The 20,426-nt window shown below is 23.0% G+C and overlaps 5 protein-coding genes across 5 annotated transcripts; 3 read left to right on the top strand and 2 right to left on the bottom strand.

Moving 5' to 3' along the window:
• Positions 1 to 1,037: 1,037 nt before the first annotated feature.
• On the bottom strand, positions 1,038 to 2,342 carry PVVCY_1004580 (lysophospholipase, putative; the record flags this gene model as incomplete). Its single annotated transcript, XM_008625907.1, has 1 exon — positions 1,038 to 2,342. The coding sequence occupies one exon, from the start codon at positions 2,340 to 2,342 to the stop codon at positions 1,038 to 1,040; it is 1,305 nt and encodes a 434-aa protein (XP_008624129.1).
• Positions 2,343 to 5,853: 3,511 nt separating this feature from the next.
• PVVCY_1004590 (acyl-CoA synthetase, putative) lies at positions 5,854 to 8,115 on the top strand (the record flags this gene model as incomplete). Its single annotated transcript, XM_037634491.1, has 1 exon — positions 5,854 to 8,115. The coding sequence occupies one exon, from the start codon at positions 5,854 to 5,856 to the stop codon at positions 8,113 to 8,115; it is 2,262 nt and encodes a 753-aa protein (XP_037490584.1).
• Positions 8,116 to 10,936: 2,821 nt separating this feature from the next.
• Positions 10,937 to 13,439, top strand: PVVCY_1004600 (PIR protein CIR protein; the record flags this gene model as incomplete). Its single annotated transcript, XM_037634492.1, has 3 exons — positions 10,937 to 10,951; positions 11,088 to 13,076; positions 13,167 to 13,439. 3 exons carry the CDS (start codon positions 10,937 to 10,939, stop codon positions 13,437 to 13,439), a joined length of 2,277 nt encoding a protein of 758 aa, XP_037490585.1.
• A 1,520-nt stretch (positions 13,440 to 14,959) lies between these two features.
• On the top strand, positions 14,960 to 16,139 carry PVVCY_1004610 (CIR protein PIR protein; the record flags this gene model as incomplete). Its single annotated transcript, XM_037634493.1, has 3 exons — positions 14,960 to 14,992; positions 15,130 to 15,951; positions 16,047 to 16,139. The coding sequence occupies 3 exons, from the start codon at positions 14,960 to 14,962 to the stop codon at positions 16,137 to 16,139; spliced, it is 948 nt and encodes a 315-aa protein (XP_037490586.1).
• Positions 16,140 to 17,604: 1,465 nt separating this feature from the next.
• Positions 17,605 to 19,116, bottom strand: PVVCY_1004620 (fam-a protein; the record flags this gene model as incomplete). Its single annotated transcript, XM_037634494.1, has 5 exons — positions 17,605 to 17,648; positions 17,796 to 17,886; positions 17,981 to 18,218; positions 18,371 to 18,882; positions 19,024 to 19,116. 5 exons carry the CDS (start codon positions 19,114 to 19,116, stop codon positions 17,605 to 17,607), a joined length of 978 nt encoding a protein of 325 aa, XP_037490587.1.
• Positions 19,117 to 20,426: the final 1,310 nt, after the last annotated feature.

Below are 20,426 nucleotides of genomic sequence, written 5' to 3' on the forward strand. Positions count from 1 at the left end.
TACGAGTATATAGAAAAAACCCATATTATATGACACCAACATTCATTTACCTAATATAAAGTTGATAATATCAATATAAAGACAAAATAATAGTATAAAAAATATATATTGGTTTAATGTAATACTTGACTATGCTTGATCTAATATACGCAAACAGCTATATTAATGAATAAATTGTCATGCTAGAAATCCAAATTGTAATAATTATCATATAAAAATAATTGTTTTGTTGTTTATTTCGATTTGTTTTGAATATAAATGATATTTTTACAATTTCAAATATTAAAGGAGTTTATTTTAAGATGAGTGTTACATTATATTTATATGTATTCCCCACTGTCCAGGAATTATTTATAATGCTTCATAACAATAACTTGATAAAATTTATATTATGAGAATCAAACAATATGGATTTTTTGTCACTTTTAATTCAAATTTTACTAAGCGGTATTTTTTAGGAAAATTGTTAATTTTATAAAAATTATTTTTTGGTAGTAATATTGACACCAATGGTTTTCATAAATTAATACAAATTATAAATTCCCTTTTAATAATAAAACATAATATATATAATTAAAAAAATACAAATAAATAACATATAAACATAAAACAATGAAATATAAAGTTGTGAAATCAAGAAATATATATATGCATACATAAAATTAATCTATTTTTTAATTATAATATTCTTGATGCCAAGATGCTCATGTTTTGTGGATCAAAGTTATGTATTATGGTTATTGTTTGGTTAACTGTATTTGCGTTTTGAGTTAGGGTTTTGGGTGTTTTGCAATTTAATTTTTTATAATTTTATAATATTTTTGTCTGTAAATGCTGATTAAATATATATACCATCTCCGTACGTTTAATCTTGAGATGATGTCTAAATATGCAACCAAAAAAGAGCATTCCATTAACATGAAATGGGTCGCAAAGCATATTTCCATACGTTATAATACTTTCTAATTCGGCTATATATATTAAATGTGGCAATATTATAACTTCACATTTTATATTTTATTTTCTTTTTCATCTTCTTATTCATCTTTATCATTCATTCTTAAATCAGAAATCCAACCAATAACTTTTTTTAAAATAGCTTCATATCCTGGGTTTGTCGTTATAATATGATCCATATCATCAACAGAATGTAATTCTTTTTTAATAACATCTGCTTTATTATAAAACGATGATGCCCATTCATAAGAACAAACACCATCATCTGTTGAATGCACAATTAATATAGGAATATCTTTTGGCATATAATTAATATTACGATCCAATGTGACCGTTGCTTTTATGAGCTCATATACACATTTTAATTTTATTCCATCATTATTTGCAAATTCATTATGTTTACGTATATTAATATAAAATTTTGGCGTTTTACAACTGCGGAATTTTACAAAAAGTTGTGCATGAGGTACGATACGAGACGCGAAGTTTATTATAGGTAAATAAAAATACTTAAATAATTTGTTTCCAGAATCCAATGGTGCTTTTATTCTTATCATACCAGCTAAAGACACGCAACCTTTAATATTTAATTTATCTAAATAATTACAACATCCTTCATGCTTACCACTGGGGCTAGAAATATCATTTGGCGTAGCAGAGGTACTAGCATAGGAATTATCGAAACCATAATCATTAGAATTATTCATATCATTGCCAATTTCATTAGTGCTAGTAGAATTACTTAGCATGGTGTTACACTTTTTATAGTTATTTGAATTACACGCCTTAATCATGTCTTCTTTTTCTTTATTTAATAATTGTAATATTCTTAAAGCAATATTTCCTCCCATCGAATGTCCAACAATATACATAGGAAGTTTCTTTTTTTTAGTCGTTACTATATCATAAGATTCATCATTTGAGATATCATCATCCAGTTGATTTTCATTTGAAATTTCATCTTGAATTTGATTCATATATTGTATTACATCACCGACTAGATCATCAAAGCAATTAACATCGTTTCTTTTTTTTCCCAATGATTGTGATTCGCCATGTCCTTGCAAATCTAGTCCATATACTGAATAACCATTTCGATTAAATTTTTCAATCCAACTATCTTTATAAATATATCCATCATCGTATACCATTATTCCTTCATTGCCATATATAATTTTTACTTTTTTTCTCATAAAAGTTAATTGAGTATCACCTTTGAATCCATGTATTAGCACTATAATTCCTGTAGCATTTTTAACTAGCCACCTATATGTTTTTAAAAGTAAACCATTTTTATTACATAACCAACCTACCTTAGGATTACCAGCTAATTTGCATTTTTTATTTCTTAATATATTAGTATTCAATTCAATTCTTTCCATCATCAATATTATGGAATATAACAATCCATATTACAACTAAAAATATATATATTTTTTATAGACAAAATATATGCATATATATATATATAATTAAAATTTTACTTTTCAGAGATATGTATGTAGATTATTAACACAAACAATTATACCACACTAAATCGTATTATGGCTTTATACAAATTTATATATGCAACTCTACGTGCAGATTACATTAGCATCAAATAATATTAATAGCATTGCATGGGCATTATAATAATATAGCAAATCGTAAACAAATTATAAGAAATGGAAAAAAATGTATAATTATAGTTCTTTATCTCATTTTCAATGTTCTTTCGAGTATTTCATGCAACCAGATGAAATTGCAGTTGATATAATAGATTAATACAAATTATTATATATTGTTTGTTTTTCAGCATTTTATTTTTGTTTTTTTTTAATTTTCTTAATTTCGATACTTCAAATTTTATCTAAAAAAAAAATATAATTGTTATGCATTATTTTTTTTATTAATAAATAATGATTTATATAATTCTTTTACTTAAAAAATAATGAGCAAATACAATATGCGTAGCATATTATTTATGAAGGCAACGAAAAAAAACGACAACCAAAAATATATTTTTTATTTTTACTTCGATAAAATATAAAGTATACTTAAGTTGGTATAAATAAAAAAATATATATATTATTAATATAATTTTTTAATTATAACAAGTATAATATATAATAATTCCATAGAAAAAATATTATTAATAGATCAATACTTTACAACTATTAATGATTTATGACATTAATTGCACATTATAAAAAAATATATAAAAATATTTACATTTTTTTTTATTTCAAGCAATAAACATTTTATTTACCTTAAAATTATTGTATAAAATTAATTACACATTGCTAAAAGTTATATATAATTTTAACCGTAAATTTTATAAACATATTTAAAAAGCGAATTTTTTTCATTTTATGCGTTTATAATTTTGACTATTATCACAATTGGGTGAATATATATACCATTATAGTTAGCATACATTAATATAATAAAAACGATACAAATAAAGAACAAAAAAAAACAGTTTATATTTTTAAATATCCTCAAAATGTATATAAGATTGGGTTTTTAAGGGTTATCTTTCGTGATATTTAAATTATCAAGATGCGAAAAAAAAAATGCGTTTAACACATTTTGTTATTTATTATTTGTCGATATATTATAAACCCTAAAAAGCATTATGTTATATTTTTTCATAAAATTGACATTATGTGAAATGCATTAAATTATGTTTAAGGAATATTATTGATTAAGAACGAAAATAATTAGACGCAAAATAGTAAATAAAATGCTTATAACTTGTTTTTCTCTATGGTTTACATTTTGGGTTATGGTAATATTTTTATTAATTTGTTTACAATTTGATCGTATGAATTGGTCTATAAATGGTGATTAAATATATATGCCATCCATGTATGTTTAATCTCGAGATTATGTTTAAATATGGAACAAAAAAGATACCTATTAATGTGAAAAGGGTAACATATCATTTTTCATAAATTATGATATTTATAACCAAGTGTTAATATTGATTTAAAATGATTAAAATAAAATGTATATATTTTATGTATTAATATAGATATTTATGTATATGAATTCGTATTATGTTATATAAAACTTGTTAATCAAGGGAGATACCAAATTGTGCGCAACACGGTATTGAATGTGTTTCTTTACTTGATGAACGGTTTTATTTAGTAAAACTTATAATTTATGCCCAAATTACTTTAATTTAAATTATATTATGCCAATTGAGCTATAGTAATAGCATCATATATGAAGATGAATATTATTTATAAGATGATTCATTTGGAACAATTGTCTACATTATAATATACCTTCGGGCTAATGGGCATATTTTTAATAATACAATAAAAGCTGAACTATATATACAATATTTTAAGTTTTATAACATTGAGGTATAAATAAATTATATTTTAAATAGTTAAAAGATAAAATATAAGTATATTAACAAAATTTCATATAACATTTTGTTATAATAATTATAAATAATATAATAGATAAAATATCGCTATTATAATATGCCTATATATATATAAACTAGTCAAATATTATACAATAACTAATATTGAAATATTGTTTTATTGTGAAAAAATCATTTAATTAAATACTAATATTAATTTTATCGATAATGCAAATAACAATAATTTACTTGGAACTAATAATATTTATATTATGTTATTACATATATACAAACTCTCAAATATATAATATAAATATATAGTTATTGCGAAATGATATATATTATAAAATGTTATACTTTAAAAAAATGAAACAACGAAAATTATTACTAATATGTTTAAAAAATTCCTCTTGAGTGCATGAATTATCTCATTGTGACATACAATGGTATATCATCAGGAATAATAACAGTAGTAATAATGGATTATTATGCTACTAAATATACGAAAAATATATTATGTGCTATTTGATACATTATATGGGTATAAATTCATTATATATATTATTAAATAGATGATAAAATTAAATTGTATATATATTTCCCACCCGTCTAATACGCACTGTTTGATAGGTCAAATAAAACAAAATAAATGACATGAACATATAAATATTATGCCTATTTTTTTTTTTACTTATATATGTTCAATTAATGTTTATGTATTATAGGCATTAAAGGGTTGCTGCAGGTTGCAGTTGAGAAAGAAAGGAATTACTTATTGAATAAAGAAAGAAATTGGATTGTGATTCATTATTACCATATATAAATTTGAACAAATTAAAATGGATGTTTGCTTAATATAAACGTATTAGACATATTTTTCCTTTTCTCTGATTTTTTATTTATTCCTATACATTATTATTATTGATATTATTATTGTTATTATTGTTGTTACTATTGTTGTTATTATTGTTGTTATTATTGTTGTTGTTATTGTTGTTATTATTTTTATTATTATTATGCATGCATGCTATATATGGTCACAATCTTATTATATTTTATCTGTAAAAATATATAGGTTTATATAAATAAAATATATATTATTATTTATATTAATATATTTTAAATTACAAATTTTAATTAATTTGAATATTCCCAAAAAAATAATTTGTTTGGTCTGTTAGGTTATATATTTATTTGTATTTATATGTTTATATATATTATAAGTATATATAAATCCATACATGAACAAATAGAATAATTCGATTTAATATGAAGTTGTTAGACTAATATTCAGAATAAATGTTGTAATGGATATTTTTGATGAAATTACATTAATTGTTTAAAATTATTTTGAAAAAAACACGTGCACTAAAATATCCAGAATATTCATGATTTTAGTATTTTTTGCTAATTTATCGTTTGTTTAACCATCGTGTTTCTTATATATAATGAAAAAATATATAATTGTTTATCTATGACAATTCGTTTGCAGTCAATATAACTATTTATAATTGAATTTATTAATAATAAAAAAAATGAATCCTTATAACTTGGTGGGAAAAATAATTTATGCATTGGTACCGTCAAAATATAAATGCCAAGATAAAAAGGAGGGTGCTATTTCGTATACTAAAGTGCATATATCATCATCCAATGAAAATGAATCAGATGTTTATAAAGCATTAGATAAACCCGATCCAGGATATAAATATATTTTTGATTTAATAATGGAAGCACCACAAAAAAAACTGAACATGCCTGCAGTAATTGAAAATGCATATGGAAAACGCGCTGAAACATATACTTACAAAATGCTGATAGATAAAGTTAATGCATTTTCATCTGTTTTAGATTCATATGATGGGGGTGTTCCTGAAAAATCATATGATGAAAAAGAAAACGATGGGAAATTTAAAATATTAGGTATATATGGAAATAATTCATTAAATTGGTTAGTAGCAGATATGGCTGCTATGAATACTGGTGTTACTACCTTAGTTATGCATTCGAGATTTAGCATTGATGAAGTTATTGAGATTTTAAATGAATCTAAATTAGAATGGCTATGTTTAGACTTAAAACATACACAAACAATATTAGAAAGAATAAAGGATTTGCCACATTTAAAAAAACTTATAATACTTGATCATATCCCAAATAATGATCCTAAGAAGGAAAAAGAATTAAATAAAAATAATAATACCGAAAAAAAATCCTTAAAAGGTTCCCTTAAAACGAAGGAATCGTCATCTACTGCTGAAGAAATAAAATATAAAGAACTCCTTGAAAAAGATAAACAAAATTTATATGATACATATATGAAAGTTGAACAAGATGCACAAAAAAATAACATAGAAATTCATACGATAGAATATGCTATGGAAAAGTTGGCTCATCGAGGTGCAGTTAAAAAGAAGCAAAATAAATCTCCAAATTTTATTAGTACGATTATTTATACTTCTGGAACTTCAGGAAAGCCAAAAGGTGTTATGTTAAGTAACAAAAATATATATAATGTAATTTCAGCAGCTATTAGTTCCGAATTGCTTGATTATTTTCCAACAAAATATCATTTATCTTATTTACCTATGTCACATATATTTGAAAGAATAGTTATGTACTATTGTATATCTGGAGTAATTCCAATAAATATATTTAGTAACGATATAAATTATTTTAAATATGATTTGCTAGGATCAGAAGCAAGTTCAATAATTTGCGTTCCTAAAATTTTGAATAAACTTTATAGTGGTATACAAGCAGAAATAGCTAATCTTCCACCAGTAAAAAAATTTATTGTGAACACGGCGTTAGGCATACGTAGATCACACCGACACGGTAAACTTGATCGTCTTGTTGAATCGATTACAGGTATTTCTAAAAAAATAAAAAGTAAAATAAACCCAACGTTGAAAATGTTTCTTAGTGCTGGTGGAAAATTGTCATCCGATGTTGAAAGAGAGTTATCACTTCTATTAGATGTTGACATATATCAAACATATGGGATGACCGAAACAGCTGGATCAATTTTTATACAGGGTCCTAAAGATAAAAGTACTAATACTGTTGGTGGGGCACATATAAAACCTATTGAATATAAAGTATCAACATGGGAAACATACGATGCTAAATCAAAACCACCAAAAGGAGAATTATTAGTTAAAAGTGATCAATTATTTAGAGGATATTTCTTAAAAGAAGATTTAACAAAAAGCTTGTTCACAAAAGATAACTATTTTAAAACAGGTGATGTTGTACAAATTAATCAAAATGGATCCGTCACATTTTTAGATAGATCTAAAGGTTTACTTAAATTATCTCAAGGTGAATATATAGAAACAGAAACTTTAAATAATTTATACTCAATGATTCCATATATTAATTATTGTGTGGTATATGCCGATGACTCAATGGATGGACCCATGGCAATTTTATCTGTTGATAAAAATTTGTTTTCACAACATTTAGAAAATGATGGTATACTTAAGAAATTAAATATATCTAGAAAAGAGTTTATGGATAAAGTATTAGATGAAGAAGTTAATAAAAAAAAAGAATATGTTGATTATATTAAAAAAGATATGTTAGAAGCTTATAATAAAACAAATTTAAATAGTTATAATTTAATTAATGATATATATATCACAATGGGATTATGGGACACCTCCAATTATTTAACACCAACTTTTAAAGTAAAGCGATTTAAATTAATAAATGATTACGATTTTTACTTCCAACAAGTGAAATCCAAATATAAAGAAAAATTAAAAGGTCAAAAAGCTCCTGCAAAAAATTAGTCAACAATAAACTATCACCATATTATGAATTTCATTTTATATCTTTTGTTCACCCTTACATTTGTATCTTACATAAAAAGTTGTTTTTTTGTTTATTTAGAAAATAAAATTGAATTGTTTGGAATTCCAATTATATAAATAATTAAAAATGATTAAAAATTTGTTGTTTATTGGTTTTATTACACAAAAAACTTTTGTAATTTTTTGTCTTATAAATTTATTTGCCAATTTCCGTAAAACAAGCATATTAAATAAATATATACATAAAATATAAGCAATTTGCTTATTACCACCTAAATTTTTAATATTTTCAAATTATATAATGGATCAGGGATATGCATTATGGGTTATTGTTTTGTTCACTGAATCTGTGTTTTGAGATACGGTTCGGTGTTTATTGTAATTTTATTTTTTATAATTTGATAATATTTATGTCTGTAAATGTGATTAAATATATGTGACGCCCTCGTATGTTTGATTACAAAATTATGTCTAAATATGCACCCAAAAAGGGGGATATCCATTAATATGAAAGGGTCATATAAAATATTTCCCATATGTTATAATATTTTCATATAATTTGTTCATATATATTAAATATGGAAATATTATAACTTTATATTTTATATTGCATTTTATTTAGTAAAACATATTATTTGTGTCAATATTTTGATTTAAATTGTATTTTGAACCGAACAATATAATAATATTATATATGAAGTTATAATATATAATTCGGTTCATTTGTAAATTTTATCTACATTATAATACAACTTCAGATTAATATGTGATTTTAAGACTAATTAAGCATATTACAACATATAATAGGTAATCATAAATATAGATTCGCAAAATATCGATCGATATTCGACAACACAACGATATCTATAAAAGATGTTTTATGCATCTAACATTTTTAATAATACAATAAAAGCCGAACTATATATACAATATTTTAAGTTTTATAACTTTGAGGTATAAATAAATTATATTTTAAAATAGTTCAAAAATAAATATAACTATATTAATAAAATTTATATAAAATTTTGTTATAATAATTATAAATAATATAACAGGTAAAATTAAAGTTGTTATTATATCCCCTATACATATAATAAAATACTTTACTAATAAATAATATTGAAATATGGTTTTATTGGAAAAACTTCATATAATTAAACATTAATTTTATTGAAAAGGCGGATAATAACAAATTTTATTTGAACTAATAACATTTTTATTAGGTTATTATATATATACAAACTCTAAATATATAATTTAAATATATTGCTATTATAAAACAATATATATGCTCTAAAATGTTATACTTTAAAACAATGAAACAAGGGGAATTACTAATTGGTTTATAGTACTCCTCTTGATTGCATTAATTATCTCATTGTTGTATACAATGCTATAACTGAAACAACAATAATAATATTAGATTAATATATTATTAAATATGACAAATATATTGTTTTTACTTGATACACTATATGGGTACAAATCCATTATATAAATTATTTAACGGATGATACGATTAAAATTGTATACATACAAAATCAAATGAAAAATTATAACATATATTTAAGCCTTAATATGGTAATATTAGAATCAGCATTGTCAGGCAAGATAACATAAATTTTATTAATCATTCTATAATTTTCCTTTAAAATATAAATTTTTATATCTAAAGCTAAATATAATTTTATTATAAAATATACAATACATAATATATGCTTAGGTTATAGGTATAAATGTGTATTTAAAATAGTAACCCATTCTATATTTCTTCGCAAATTAATTAATTAATTATTCTAATCAAAGTATTTATAGAAATTTTTAATTAAATTGTACGAAAAAAATTACATTTATTTGCTTTATTGTTTAAAATACATTTCTTAATCATTTATGTGCTAAATAGATAAAAAGAATGAAAATGATAACATGCATTTTATAATACTAACTATTACTAAAAACTAATTTATATTCATGTTTTATTTTAATTGCAATACCTCAATTACCCTAATTTGTAGATTATACTTTTTTAATTTTAAAAAATAGATACGATATGCACTCAAAACTATTCATTAATTATATTTATAAATAAAGAAATGCTAACACATTAGCAAAGTTATTACATGTTCTAAAATGAATTATGAATTTATATATATTAATTAAGATAAATAAACATATTATATGTCATTTATTTAGAAAAAGGAAAATATTAAATTATTTCTTAATATTAAATTTAAACACAAGTTGTTTTATATTTATTAGAAATAATATAAAATATGTAATATTTCACGTTTAATAATAACGTATATTAATATATGACATTCAAATAATGAGATACAAATACATTTTTAACAATTACAATAATAACACATTTCTAATTCTTTATATATTTATAATAATATAAAATCGATGGCATCTTTACTATAAATATAAAGAATTAATAATTCTCTATATAAAGGCGTATAATGATTAGAAAATATGTTTTATTTAAACTCATGAAAGATTACACAAAATTATACCATGAAGCTATTCCGAATATTATTAATAATAGCGATATTTCGCATATGATAAAATGATTCAAACAAATCACAAAATAAAAATACTAATCTAAATTGGAACAAAGTTAATACAAGTTTTATTTCATTATAGTATTGAGAATAATACTAATATTTCGCTTAACTACTGACAGATTCATACAGGAAGGCATGTAATTGTATAAATTATTTTGGTATAGTATATAAGTTTTATATAAAAATGATATTATGTCATTTAATATTCAGATTTAAAACATAATTTCATTGCAATGGCTAAGGAAGTGGTAAATGCATTATTTTTAAATAGAAATGTTGTCTTTATTACATACATTATATTTCCTATATATTATTATTAAACTTTATTTTAGTAAAATTTTCATTAATGTATATTTTTGTTAAATTTTATAAAAATTTTCCTAGTGTAAAATATTTCAAGATGTTGATGAGTGTTTTATGAATGGCGAGCCTGATTTGAATAAAATAAAACAACTTGGAAATTACATCCAGGATTGCTATAATAATAATCCATCAGAATCACATAAATGTAAAGAGAATCTTCAAATAATTATAGCTCTATGCTCACATCTATTTATTGAATTACAAAAAATTTCCAATGGGCCACAGAAACGTGAAAATAATGATAACCAATATGTTGAGTACGTTATGATGTGGCTAGGTTATAGATTATTTCAAACAGAAACTTATAATTCATCAACCTTAAGGAGTTTTTATAATAATCATTTAATGAAATCGGATCTATTTAGTAATTATACCGATTTAATAAAGAAAAAGGATCATTTAAAGGAGGTCAAGGTTTATTATATGTGGAAATTTTATGAGTTATTTAAAGAAGTATGCTATATGACTTTGAAATATTCACCAAATAAACTCGATATGAGAAATATTAAAAACGATTTTAAAGTTTTTCAAAATAAGTATAAACATCTTTATAATAATATTAACGAATGCAATTCATATCTTATTTTATTAAATAGTATAAAAGTAGCATATGGTTATTTTAAAAGATATCTTATTACGGGGGTTCGGAAAAACCAAATAAAAGAACTAAATTCTATTCTTAAAGATCTTAGCCCTAGAATAAAATTAGATAAAGGAGCTACATCTGGATTTATTTCCCGAGGATGCAAAACTGTAAATTCAAAGGCTGTGAACAAACCCTTCAAACCTGGGCAAAAAGTTCCAAAAGCTAAACCAGCGGAATCATCACCACGTCCACATCAATCACAAAAACAACCACAACAACAAACAGCACTCCAAACAGTACCCCATCCACCAACACCAGCAGGACCAGAACTCAAAAAATCCCAACCATCGCCAGAAATACTGCCACCAGCACCACCACTACCACAAAAGGAAATACAACCACCAGACTCACAACCACAGACACAGCCACAATCAGCAGATCCATTACCATCACAATCAGCACAATATGGTGGGTCGTCGCAAGTATCTCAAACAGGAGGGTCAAAGAATTCAAATGAATCAAAGGATTCACGCAGTGGTAAAGAAACTACAGGGGGTACAAATAATAATACAGGAGATTCAAATAGTCAAAGTGCACCAAAAACTTCAGACAATATTAAAGAAAATACAGGAGGCTCAAGTAGTGAAAACGAAAATCCTGGTGGTGGATCAAATGTTCCCACATCAAGTACGCCAGAAGGATCTTTTAATTTTGGGTCATCATTTCTTGAATTCATATTAAAAGGAAATGAATATTATAATAAAGGTTCCAAATTTATTAAAGACAATCACCAAAAGTTCAAAGATGCTGCGGAGAAAATCAGTGATGCATATAATCAAGCCAAGGATAATTTAAAAACTACTTACGATAAATCTAATAAATATTTAAATAACCTTATTAATGATGTAATTAACCAATTGAATAAAAACGATATGCCCTCTAAATCAGGTGATAAACAGGTTGACCCCGGCACCCCAATTAATGGGGGAAAACAATCTAATCAGCCACCATCAACAAATCTACTACCACCTTCCCTACCAATTCCATCAAAAGATTCGCCATTACCTCCACTAAAAGGCCCACCACCAACTCCGCCTCAAACTCCATCTTCAACCCTATCACTACCAAAGCAACCATCTCCACAATCCCAACCTATTACACATCAAAACCCACATGTCCCAGTTCAAGTCAAGCAACCTAACCACCAAACAATTTCTCAATTGGTAAAATCACTAAGTTTTAACCCAAACTTGAAAAAAAAATGGAATATATTTCCAACTACATGGAATGGATCAGGGAATTGCAAATCTGAAATAAAATTGATGAACACCACGTTAGTGTGTTGCACATTTGAACAGTGTAGTTTAACTGGTATTTCAGTTATCCTTATTTTAATACCCATTATTTTATCAATTACATATAAGGTAAATAATAATATAATTACTAAATACAACACTTATAAAGAATTTTCATTATTGTAAAATATTATATATTTGTTCACATTTTTATGTTAGTATTTGTCACGTGAATGGACAACAAAATCAGAAAAAAAAAACATGAAAAGAGTTATAAATTCAATTGGAGGGAAAAGACCGGTTCAAATAATTATAAAATCATATGATAGGAACAAAGACCTAAAACCGGTTATAAATTCAGGTGGTAGAAAAAAAGATCCATTATTAAATATATACAAACTTATGCAGGCTGATCCTATACCATTTATTAATTTATTTTTTTTGTTAATTTTTTTTGTCTATAAAAGAAAATACGATTTTTTGGAATTATAAATTTAATTAATAACTTTTATTTTTTTGTAAAATAACCAAAGTTCAGATGTTTATGGCTCTGCATTTAAATGTACATATAAATATATAACAATAATAAATAATTAACTTCGTTTATTACTGTTATTATAGGCAAATAAACTTATAACTATAATTAAAATATATATTTATATAATTATAATACGAAATTATATATTATTATAATATATATATATATATATATATATAAAGATGATGTTGTTAGAATGGTTCATATAATTTTCAATTTATTTATATAATTATAAGAATCCAAACACTATTAATATAATGAATGACAAAAAATATATATTTTATAAAATCATTTATTATTGAAAAATGTTACAATTTTGTTAAAATATAAAAAGTGGCCCTATATTTCCCTTTTATATGCTACATACAATTGTTTTCTATAAATATTCAGTAAAAAATTATATATGATACTTTCTAACATAGATACATAAGTATTTGTTTTATTGAATGAATGATAAATCAATAGAATATAAGAGTGCATTATAAAGGTATCAATGTTACATATATTGTTAATGATAAAATTGAGGGTATACGGGTTTATATTTTAAAAGACTGGATCGATGGAGAAAGAGTTAAAGACTCAATTATATTAAATGTCTTTTATTATTCCATATTGTCACGTATTATATTATCAGTACTTAGTGAATCATAATTTTTTAAATACAAAATAACATTATTTTATCATAAAATATGTAATAAATTACTTTGATCATAAACATTGATAGCTATAATAATAAAATATATAAGATAACTGAGCAATGCATAACATTTAGCGAATATTATATATATAAAAAGAGCAAATATATCATATCTTTTCCTCTTAAAGTGAAATATATCAACCTAATTACACATATTTTTGTGTTATACTATAAAATTTGCATCAATGCTTATTTATGTATTATATATTTAATATTTACTAAGTATTATTTAAGTTTATAAATAGATCAATAATACGGTTTCAGTGCTAATTGATATTTTAAACCATAGGAAAGATGCTCAAAATATATTATAAGATAACCCAATAAAATATATTTCTAAATTGAAGTATATAGGTTTAAAAATAAAGTTATTGAACACATTAAAATCGGCCATAAATTTATCTAAATTAAATAAAAATAATATAAATTTATGTAATTTGAATTGAAAATGGAACATGTAACTTAATTTAAAAATCTATAAATTTAGAAAAATTTATATTATAAGAAACTATATAAGCATGTAATATATCTATTAAATAATTATTTATATATGTTTAAGGATTATAGTAATAATATCATTTTTTGTATAAATGGATCATATATACATATGGAAAAAGTATATTAAGCAACTCTCCATTTAAGGTAATTTAGATAATTGTCATAAAATAAGTTTAGCATGTTTAACGAAATATAATTGGTATGGAAAGAACTTAAATAGATACAACAAATGTTTACGTAATATATATAAATATTATTATCCCTCATAATCTCCAAATTATGGAACAGTCAAGTGATAATCTTAAGGATGTGGTATACAATTTTTTGAATAAAATATTCTCTTCTCATGTGTTTTATATGTTGTATCGTCTATAAATTATATTAATTTTCATTTGATTATCATTTATATTAATACGTTTTTTTGTTTAATTCATAAAATATATTTGTAGTATAAAGAAATTAATACGGTCGATGGCGAGTTTGCTGTGACAATGGAAGGTGGATCATCATGTGAATTTGCTGAAACATCAATCCACAATTATTGTCATTACGGGAGTAACTCAGAAAAAGGTAAATGTCATAATTATTTTGAAATGGCTAGTTCTGGTGTTATTCGTTTGCTAATAAATTTAAAGGAGAAGTGTAATTTAGAATATGATAAACTTGCCGAATACGCTATTTTATTTTTAAGTTATAAACTAAATCAAAATGAAAAAAATAAATTGACCGATTTAAACGAATTTTATACTAGTTATATAGAAACAAATGAGTATTATAATAATAATATAAAAGTTAATGATCTAACTTATAAGGAAATTATAAATAGAAAAAAAGATTTGATGAATATTAAAGAAATATCTAAATTCAATGATCCATTTGGTATATTATTATTATTGTATTATGTAATTAATTCAAGCAATTGGAATTGCGAAAAATGGTCGCAAAAAGCTAATGAATTTGTTAAAAATTTTGAAACACTCAATAATGATTCTAATAATATAAAAGACAATCCATTTAGTCAAATATTGTCTACATTATCAGATGATTATAACAATTTAAAAAATATATATCGGGATAAAAAATCTTGCAATTTTCAACCTCTTCCAGAATTAACCTCCCAAACAAGTCCTGTAGATAGTTCTGTAAAGGTTTCTGGACAAACATTGGGGAAGATTCCTGAAGGTACATCATCAAGTTTGTCGATATTAAACACAGTAATTCCAGGTTTATCGACATTTGCAATACCGGTTTTCTTGGGAGTTGCTTATAAGGTAAATAATAAGAAATTAAAAACTATAATATTTAAATTATTTTCATTAAATACATGCAAACTTTAACATCATATGCTTCTTAACATTTATATTAGTATTCATTATTTGGAATTGATAAACTATTTCAAAGACAATATATAAAAAAAAAATTAAAAAAAGTAAAGAAGGAAATGGAAATTAATATATGATTCGAAGATTAACGATTATTCCAGGAACAATAATAATGATTGATATATGTTAAGATACTGTCTATTTGGAAACAAGTTATTTTTGACGATATTTTTGGATCATAATTTTTGTGTCTATAAGAATAATTAAATAATATAATCAATAAAATATAAAATTAATATGCATATTATTGCATTTTTGTATTGTTTTTGTATAATTTGTATATGATTTTGTGTAGTGGGTCAGGGTTAAGATAGTGTTTGTGGAACCCATAAATGGGTTAAAGTTAAGTACCACATTACATTTTATTTGTATAATTTTTAATTATTTGATAATATTTATTAGTTTAATGAATTGTTTTAAATATATATATGAAATAAATTATTAAAAGTAATCGAATTTGTAGATTTTAATATATTTATATTGTATTGATTATTTGGGTTCTATAAAGGCTTTCAAAGACAAACCTTAAGGACCAAAATATAAATAATAAAGAAAAAAGTAAATTATATGTTAATTTGAGTATTTCGATTGATATATAATTAATTATTAAGAAGTTTTAAGTTTTATGATAATAACAAAACAATAAAAGTACGAAACATAAATTTTGATCGGTAAAAAAAGTGATCGAACTAATATAAAGGGGAATCACATAGAAAATATAATTGAATTATAAAATTAATTATTTGATTTTGTCATGAAATTAAACATATTTAATATATTTTAATACAAAAAAACGAGAAATTACTTACGAAATAATTATTTTTAAAACATTCAAATGTTAAGATGGTAATTTAAAGCAACCTTATGTATGGAAATAAATCGTTTTATTAACATAAATTTTCTAATATTACAATGCTGAAAATATATATGAAGGAAAAAGTAATCGAAAGCTTTTCCAATAATGCATTTTTGTTAAGTAGAATCCTCTTCATTAATCTAAGAAAAAAAAATATAAATGGATGAATAAATATAATGTTTAAAATTTTTGCAAATCATAGCATATATTATAAATACGTACATTTATTTAAAATAACATTTTTTAACAATTATCGAAATAAACTATTATGCTATTAAAACATGTATATCACTTACAGATTCGATATAGGTTATATGAATATGATTTTTTATCTTTTCAATGAGATATCCAGCTATGTTAACAACCACTTTTTTTAATTTCCCTTGTTTAATATCCTCTTCAGATTGAATGCTGGTTTTAAATAAATTTGCATTTTCTATTATTGTATTTTTATGTTTTTCATTGGAAGAGTCCTTATCATTTGTATTTACTGAAGTCATGACAATCACAGTTTTGTCTTCTGATATCTACAAAATTAATAAAAATAAATTGCATAAATTATTGTTAATAATATGAAAAATACGATTTACAACGAAACGGAAGCGGTAAGTTTTCCTTACGTGAGCTTTTTTGACTAAAGCATAAAAATATTTCTTATCGCCTTTAAAGCCTTTTTTGTAACGTTGTTATATCATTATTAAATTTGGATCGTACACACAGATAATTTTTCCTAAAAAATAATATTATAAAAATGCATAGATGAAATTAAAATATCATCAATTTTAAGATATGGAAAACGGTAAATAGTATTAATAACAATGGCAAAAATAAATCACGAACTTTCGAATATATAGTAACAATAATATATTAATCTTACTAGTTATATTTTTTTTGCCACTTATAACAGATTCATTAATGTAAAATTTGACAGGATGGGGATTCCATATCATGTTTACTATGTTATTATACTAATGGAAGCAAAGAGAAATGTATGCATATAAATTATAATAATTTTTTAATTTTAATTTGTTTATAACGTTAATATTATTCGTTGATTGATACCATTCCCAAATGATAAATTTTACGATTAACTTTTAGAATATTTGGCGTGTTTTCATCTTTTTTTTTATGAGATAAATTACTACTTCCAGTATTGCTTTTACTGGGTTCAGAACCATCTTTATTTGCAGCATGATATGCTAAATGCACTACAGCTTCATCCATAAGTTTGGCCGCATTTATAGTTTCTTCAGGATCTTCACATAATAAATGTTTTTTTTCTTCAAATATTTCTTCTGGACTATCATTGATCAAAATGGACATATTTTTCATGAGTACAAAAATAAAGGTGTTGTATTTATATTATAACATTGTTGTACAAGCGTATATTTAGTATTTCATGATGAAGCATGTAATATATAGTATATTATATATAATGTTGTATTTTCTTACGTAGGATAAGGGCTTTTTGTTTTTTCTGTTGTTTTTTCTGTTGTTTTTTCTGTTGTTTTTTCTGTTGTTTTTTCTGTTGTTTTTTTTGGTGTTTTTTCTGGTGTTTTTTCTGTTGTTTTTTTTGGTGTTTTTTCTGGTGTTTTTGTATCTTTTTCTGGATCGGTACGCAATAAATCCTTGGGTTTTTGACATATTTCGTTATTTTCATTTATTGTACGTAATTGTCGTTTTTCTGTAAATTTTTGTTTTTTAGGCCCATTAGATACTGGAGGGGGCGCGTCATCTTGTTTATGTGAATTATTTCGGCTGTATTGATAACTGTCCTCAAGAGGCATAAAAATATCCTTTACCATATCTTCATAGTTTTCTTCATAGTTTTCTTCATAGTTTTCTCCATAGTTTTCTTCATGGTTTTCTTCATAGGCTTTTTTATATGGTCTCTTACCTTTAACATTAACTGATTCTTCTGTCGTCTTATGGGTTTTTTTTGTATTTTCTTCCAATAATGAAGACTAAAAAAATAAAAAAATTATAAAAATATCAGATATTTTTATGTTAATTTATTATTATATTTTTGTACAAAATTAATTAAATCAATTAGTACAGACATATAATACAATATGATGTATTTTTGTCGTGTTTTCTTATATTACGGAATTCGTGGTGGGCCCTGAATCAGAAGTATTTTTTGCTAAAACAATATTAAATATTATTAAGGAAAATAGGGCTACTGACATTACCTTCATCTTCAATATTATTTATTTAAATTATACATATATAAAACTTATTTTGTGTTATTAACAATTTAAATATAAGATTACGTGATTCCATTATATGGATATTCACTTCAAATGCAATGATTTATATATATATACTAGTAACAAAATAAAAAACAATATATATATTTTAATAACCTGAAGTTAATATTACAACATAACATATATATAGACTTATGCAAAGATTTTGAGAGAATTACAAAACATTAAAAAAAAATAAAAAGCATATATAATTATTACATAAAAATAATATTTAATTATTATGTTTTAATATTTGAACAAGATTAATTCTATTAAATTTTAATTATAGTTTTATAAAATATTTTTTATAATTAAAAAATTATTATATTTTTGTTTTTATATAAATTAATTTAATTAAAAATTAAATGAAAATACGAAAAACCGTTTTTATTATATTTAAGAAAAAAATACTGCTATATTATATATTTTTATGCCATTTTTTTACATGGAAAACTTAGTGTTATTTAAATTATATATATCATAATATGATATTTTAATTGTTTTAAAATATAATATGTATCAACAATAAATCTTATTAATTGATGAATGATATTTAATATTATATATTTATGGAAAATAAATAAAAGTATAAAAAACAATTTCTATTAATATAAATTAAAATTTTAACAACTATATAAAATAATGAAATAAAAAAAAAATGTAAAATTTTTATCGAAATGAAATAATTTTATATATATAATTTTTTATTAATATATGATTTTTTATACATTATGAAAAACGCTTTTATAATTTTTTATTGCGTTATATATAATGTCGATTTGTTGAATTTTATTTATATTGGGTATTAGGGTTCGAGGTTTAGGGATCATTTGCATTATGGGTCAAGGTTATCTATTATGGGTTATTGTTTGCTAACTGAATCTGCGTTTTGAGTTAGGGTTCGGGATACACGTAGTTTATTTTTTTATAATTTGATAATATTTTTGTCTGTGAATGTTGATAAAATATATTTACCATTCCCATATGTTTATTCTCGAGATTATGTCTAAATATGCACCAAAAAAGGGGGCATATCCATTAATATGAAAGGGGTCACATAAAATATTTCTTATAAGTTATAATGCTTTCATCTAATTCGTTTGTATATATTAAATGTGGCAATATTATAACTTTACATTTTATATTGCATTGCTGATTTCTGGCTAACTATATATAAGAGCCCTTATTATATACTATATAAGACTTGTTAAACAATAACTATATCGAATTATGAATAACACAATATGTTTCGTCAAATA

This window comes from Plasmodium vinckei, assembly GCF_900681995.1.
Source record: "Plasmodium vinckei vinckei genome assembly, chromosome: PVVCY_10".
Lineage (NCBI taxonomy): Eukaryota > Apicomplexa > Aconoidasida > Haemosporida > Plasmodiidae > Plasmodium > Plasmodium vinckei.